At 55.4% G+C, this 6,164-nt stretch overlaps 1 protein-coding gene across 1 annotated transcript; it reads right to left on the reverse strand.

Moving 5' to 3' along the window:
- Window positions 1–1,808: 1,808 nt before the first annotated feature.
- On the reverse strand, window positions 1,809–5,493 carry LOC309857155 (spermatogenesis-associated protein 31E1-like; the record flags this gene model as incomplete). Its single annotated transcript, XM_082749988.1, has 2 exons — window positions 4,098–5,493; window positions 1,809–3,971 (listed from the first exon to the last, which is right to left on the reverse strand). Exons 1-2 carry the CDS (start codon window positions 5,334–5,336, stop codon window positions 1,809–1,811), a joined length of 3,402 nt encoding a protein of 1,133 aa, XP_082606114.1. The 5' UTR covers window positions 5,337–5,493.
- Window positions 5,494–6,164: the final 671 nt, after the last annotated feature.

Here is a 6,164-nt window from a genome sequence, read left to right on the forward strand (position 1 = left end):
AACAAATATGTTTGGATGAAGAAATGAAGGAGAGAACCTGACTTAAAAGAATGCCATAAAAGGGTGGTTCCATTTCAGAAAGGGACTTCTCCAGATTGAAAAGCTTTTATGGCTCATGGTAAATCAAAAGTTTGAGGCCTCATCGGCCTCTTGGACCATGGGGGGAAAGAATAGGAGGGATGTTTTGAAAGGCAGTGACCATTTCTATGACTTTTCATATCCCACATCATAGTTTTCCCTGTGATTGCAAAGTCGACATCAGTTACGTGTATCATCCTTCTCTGTAGCTGATCGGCTGCAGGTCTCTGCTCATCTGCATGAGCCTCAGGTGTGAGGCTTCAATCACTAATTTGCTGTCTTGCTTTCTTAGCATTTACATGAATGAGATAAATCTTTGCTTTTATTCATTTGTAGAAAGTATTATATATTATATTGGCATTTATGAAATGTTTGTAGGAAAGGTTTGTGATAAAACGTAAATGTGGGAAGATCCACTCTCTTAGATGAGGGAGAACTTTATTCTAAAGCTTTGTCTGTCTGTGAAATAATACAGAAGAGAGGTGGCAACAAGCAACCTTGTTTTACAAAGCAGACAACAGCAAGAAACTTTCCTGCTCTTCATCAGTCACATGGATTGGTTCCTTTGAAGGTGGGAGTGGTTAGGGGTGTGGCTAAAGTAGGGGTTAGAGAAGTCATTGGAGGAGGGGTTAGGGGAGGGGTTAGGGGAAGTGGTCCCCACCAGTCTCCTGGGAGCCATCCTTGGGCCACACATGTACATAAGGGTCACAGACCACAAGTCTGTCTGGGGCCCCCAGTCCTACAAGCTTATCAAATTATGCAGAAATTAACTTCTCTGCCTGAAGGCCTTGCTGCCTCTGGGCACCTGTCTGTCTGTGTGGGAGCTCAGGTGGCTTCTGTACAACCCCCACCCCACTCCCTCAACTCCCCCACCCCTGGAATTGGCAGCTGCAGTGGGGCACAGACCCTGCAGGGACAGCCCCAGGGCACATAGGTGGCAGTGGGACACCAAGGGTCTTCAGTCCTCACATCAGGCATGGGCACACTCTGTCACTTGACCTCCTTCCTGGCATCCCACCCTCAGTACCGGGACCCCTGCCCACAGCCACACTCCCTCAATCCCCCAAGAGGGGAAGGGGGTGCTGGTGGGCAGTCCCCTTCAGTGCCCTGGGCCTGGGCATTGGGTCCCTGGGGATCTCTGTGGCACGCCCCACACACCCTCAGCTCCGGGATCGAGCTTGTCCCTTGCGGCTCTGAGTGTGAGAAGAGGAGCTGAGGGCGCTAAGATGGGATTCTCTGGGGTGAGAAGGCTCCTAGGGTGGCCCTCCACTACTCCCCGCAGGAGACTGCAGGGGGTGGGGCAGGATTTCTCACCTCTGCCCTCAAGGCCAGCCATGTGTCTCCCAACTGCAGGCCCCACTCTAATCTAGGATTCCATCCTTCCTAAAGCCTGTGAGGGATTTCTGCCTCGGCAAACCCTCCCTAAAGCCACACAATCTCCAGGTGGAGGGAGAGCAGGAGAGGATGGGCAGTGCGAGGTCCCAGTCTGGGTTTTGTTCACCTTGTCAAGGAAACTGAAGAAGAGGGAGGAAGGGGGTGGGGGTGGACCCCGAGATAAACCGTCCTCCAAGCCCCATTCATTCTGGAAGCCAAAGCAGGTCCTCGGGGAGAGAAGACCCTGATCCTTCCCTCCCACAACAGCAGGGCACACACAGAAGCCATCACCACTCATGAGGGGAAAAAAAAAATTTATTTTGGGGAAGCTAAGTAACTGTGGCATGAAGACGCCATTAGCCCATAGATGATGTACTAATGTGAGAAAAAGTTTTTCTCTGCACCGTTTGTGTTTTTTCTTGGAGGAAAGTTGTCCTGCCAGGAAAGGCATTAGAAGCACACAGTCGCTGACCAGGTGAACTGTCTTTTTTAAGGAGGGAGTGCCTGGGGTAGTCGGCCTGCAGGGTGCGGCCTGAAGGGCCCGGCACCAGGGACCCACTCTGGCAGGGTCTGCTTGGGCACTCTGGCACCCTGGTGGGGAAGGGCCACTCGATGCACTTGGTCTTGTTGGCATAGTTCTGAGCCCTGGTGGTGCCCTGTGGACTCACTGTGTCCCTCATTACTCTCCTCTGCTCTTGGTAGGAGAGAACTCTTTGGTAGCAGACATCGGGGTCTGCCAAAGCCTGGAGATCCTTTTTGCACCAGCCGACCTCTGGGAACCTGAGTCCCTGGTATGGCAACACTTTCTCCTGTAAGACCCGCCTAACAGCCCTCACGACCATCTGAGCCTCCGCAGAAGCGCTGTCCATGGCTGACCTGCCCATGACTTGTCCCCGGCCCTGGGATGATGAAGCCTTGCCCTTTTGAATGGAATCTTCCAGTCCTCTACGTCTACTGGGAAAGAACCACTGGAGCAAGTGCATCATCCTTCTCCTGAAATAGTTTTCCGGAGGCGCCTCCTCCTTCTTCAGCAAGATCTCACAGGCCTTGCTTCCCGAGGCCTCTCTTGACTCCTTGCTCTGGGCTGGACGTCTCACTTCACTGATCTGGAGCAACTTCATTTCTGACAACCCTTTGGCAGGCTCTCTCAAGGGGGACCTCCTGGAGCTCTCTCTCTCCTCACAGGGGACACATGACTTCCTCAGGCTCTTACACTGGTGCTGCAGTCCCAGGGGTCCTAGCTGCCTGTGGGGGCTCTGCTCATGTGATCTTTGGCCATGCAGCACCTCAGAAGTAGATGTGTCTTCACTGGACCTGCTCTGGAAGCCAGACAGTGATCCCTGAGCAGCCAAGATGTTGGCAGCGAGGAACATGTTGGACTGACAGTCTTGAAAGAGACTCTCCGTCGCACAGTCTTGAAAGAGGACCCCAGTTTCACAGTCTTGAAGGAGCATGGTGGGGGTGGCATCACGAGGCCGGTTCTCTGACTCCATCAACTTCCGGGGCTCCGATCCCCTGCATTGTGCCTCAAGGCATAGCTCTTTGGGGTCTCGGATGACCAACTTTGTATGTTGTAGGGGGATGTCACTTTTCCCTGCAGACCCTGATCTCAGCTTGCCACGGAGGCCTTGGTTGTTGGCCAGCACACGGGGTTCTAAGGTGACTCCCCAGGCAGGGTCCTCCTTGAACACCCGCACCTCCCCGGGCTCTTTGGCACTCAAATTCTGGGGCTCTAAGTTGACCTCTAGCATGGTCACGTCCCGTGAGGCCCGACCCCCATTAACCCTCCTTGGCTCCTTTGTGGCCGATCCTGGACTTGGACTTGACTCTAAGTTGCTGTTTATAAGAGTCCTAGAGGCAGTCTCACTGTGCCAGATTCTGCCCACAAAGCTGTATGTGAAGGTCCGAGAAGGTGGCCTGGGCCCCTGTAGAGCCAGAGGAGCACCCCCAGGTGAGTTCCCTTCCAGAGCCTGCTGGATTTCCTTACACGTAGGCTGGGGAGCACTGAGGGGACCTCCCCATGTGGCATAAGACTCTTTCATCACCTGTCCTTGATAGGGCTGAGGAGGATTTCCCCCGAACTTGGTGCCCAAGCCAGCCTTGGATATGCAGGTGGCTGAGCAGGAAGGGAAGGACTGGGAAAGGATGAAGCCCTTCAACTTGAAGAGGTTTATAGTCTTGAGAACCTTGAGGGGGAGGCCCCACCGGTGCTTCACACTGAGCCTCATGATATGTGCTTCTAGCATCCGCTGAGCATATGGACTGAGGATGGAAAAATCGTGGGTGGGTTCCCAGCATTTGGAAAGCACTGGCTTTCCAGGTTTCCCATGAGGGCGTGGCTTTCCAGGATGGTCCAAGGCATGGTGGGCAGCAAGCCTGGAAGGATGAACATCCAAAGGCATCTGACCCTCTCTGAACTGCCCCAACTTCCTGAAATGGTCTCTCAGGTCCTTCTCTGGGTGCTTCTCGACTGTGCTGCTCCTGGTGGGCTGATCCAGAGGGAGGGGCTGGGGCTGAGTCTGAGGTAGGGGTTGGGGCAGAGGCTGAGTCACAGGGAGGGGCTGGGGCTGAGTCAGAGAGAGGGGCAGAGGCTGAGTCACAGGGAGGGGCTGGGGCTGAGTCTGAGGGAGGGGTTGGGGCCAAGCCAAAGGGTGATTTAAGTCGTGGGTCAGGGAGAGGCTTGGAGTCATGTTGCCTTGAATCTGGAGTGGCAAGGCATGAGAGAGCTCATTGAATATGACAGACGGGAACTCCAGTGGGAAATCAGTCACTCTGAGAGTGGCCACCAGGGACTCGCTGTGCAGAAAGGGGAGACCCCAGAAGAGCTGGAGGCATTTCTGCTCCAAATTGTCCCTTGGAATCTTGGGATGTGGGGGCTTCTCAGGGCCAAGCAGCTGTTTTGCTTTGCCCCTCATGCTCCAGAAGGATGGGCGGCCCATGGTGTCCTGCCTGTCACCTGGGGACTTGAACATTCTCCCGAAAGAGGTCAGCTGGTATTTTGACTTTTCTTTCTTGTCCTTCTCCCTCCAAGACTTCAGTTCTTTTCTCTTGGCAGTTAGTATCTCCAGAATCTTCTGGACGTCCGGTTTGATGGAAGGGGGGATCTTAGTCTCTTCCTGTTTGTGTGTGGGGTCTCCCCAGAACAAGGCTTCTGGTGGGCCATGGGACACAGGTGCTTGATGGGACTCCAGGCGTGTTGAGGTGGACAGGTTCCAGGCATTGGCAGCCGCTTGCCACCAGGACAGGGCCGAAATGGGGCAGTGTGAGCGGGCCAGGCCCGAGATGGCTGGGACAGGAGAAGCTGACCTGTCAGCTGAGCAGGGCGTGTGTGGAGCCGAGCTCTGTGGGATGGGGAACGGCAGGGGTGCCCTTGAGTCACACTGAGGGAGAGTCAAAGGAGAGTCCGGCCACTCTGGGGCCAAGGAGGCTGTCAGAGGCCCAGGGGAGGCCTCTGAAGGAGGGAGACATGGTGGGGAAGGAGGAAGAGCAAGTGGCTGGTGTGGAAAGCCATCCCGGGGGAGGAAAGGCTCTGCTAGCCAGGAAGTAGTCAGGGAGGAGTGTGAAGCAACAGCAATTGAAGAGGACATTGGTCCTGCTGGCAGGGTGGAGGCCAGAGGCTGAGGGGACCCCGTCAGTGGAGTTAGGGCAGGTGATGGGGCCACAGCGGGAGCAGCATCTTTCAGAGGCTCCCTGCATGGCTGACGGGCTCTAGCTGGCATCCCTCGGCGCACCTGTCCAGGGGCTGCTTGACGTAAGAACTGGTGAAAGCCCCCCTGGCCAGAGAGCCTCTCCAGGTGGCTGTGGGAGACAGGAGGCATGAGCTGCTGCTGTAGCAGTTGGGGCTGGGAGCAGTCCCCATGGCCCTCCACGCCCCATGCCCACATCACAATGCTCCTGCTGTCCCTCAGCCCCGGGCTTTGGTCACAGTCTGTCCCCACAGCTCCTCCCAGCCCCTGCAAACAGACCCAGAGGCTGTTCCCTGCAGCCTAGGGGTCACACCATAGACTCGGGAAGGCCCACCCAGGGGAGAAGGGGGCAGATTCTTTACCTTTCCAGAAGGGAGAATAGGTCCTGAACCTCTTCTAGATTCTTCAGAAATTCTCTGAAACCTGGAAGCAGGAGACCGGGTCACAGCAGAAGACAGGGTCCAGGGATCTTACAGGAGGTTGGGTACAATGTCCCTTTAGGGGAGACCTTAGGGGGATTGGACTTGGGAGCCCCAAACAGCACTGTCCAAGGCCACATGCTTGCATGGAGATTACAGGATTCATGATGGGGATCGCTTTGTCTTTTCCAAAGTGCTTCCTCATTCATGAGCTTGCTGGGGGAAGAAGGACTACTGTAGCCTCCAGAGGAATCTAAGCAGAGTTGAACAGCTTGTCCACAGTGGGAGTGGGAAGTCCCGCACCCAGTCCAGGCCCTGGGGTGCCTGGTGAGGGATATCAGTTTCCAGCCCCTCAGGGCTTCGTTCTGGTGCAGAATCTGGGAAGCCTGCGGGTTCATTCTCCCTCCTCAGAGCCCCCAACCCCCACCCAGGGCTCTGTTTCCTGAGGGATGGGCTTAGGCTCTGGTGTCCTGGAGATGGTGGTACTGGGCTTTCAGAGCGGGGGGCACAGTGTAACTGGGGCACGCAGGGGTGAATGGCGGACACTCACCTTTCATGGTCTGATATTTGATTCCATTGCTCCTTCTCCGTGGCTCCACTTGGTACT

This window comes from Mustela nivalis (genome assembly GCF_964662115.1).
Source record: "Mustela nivalis genome assembly, contig: HAP1_SCAFFOLD_442, whole genome shotgun sequence".
NCBI classification, from domain to species: domain Eukaryota; kingdom Metazoa; phylum Chordata; class Mammalia; order Carnivora; family Mustelidae; genus Mustela; species Mustela nivalis.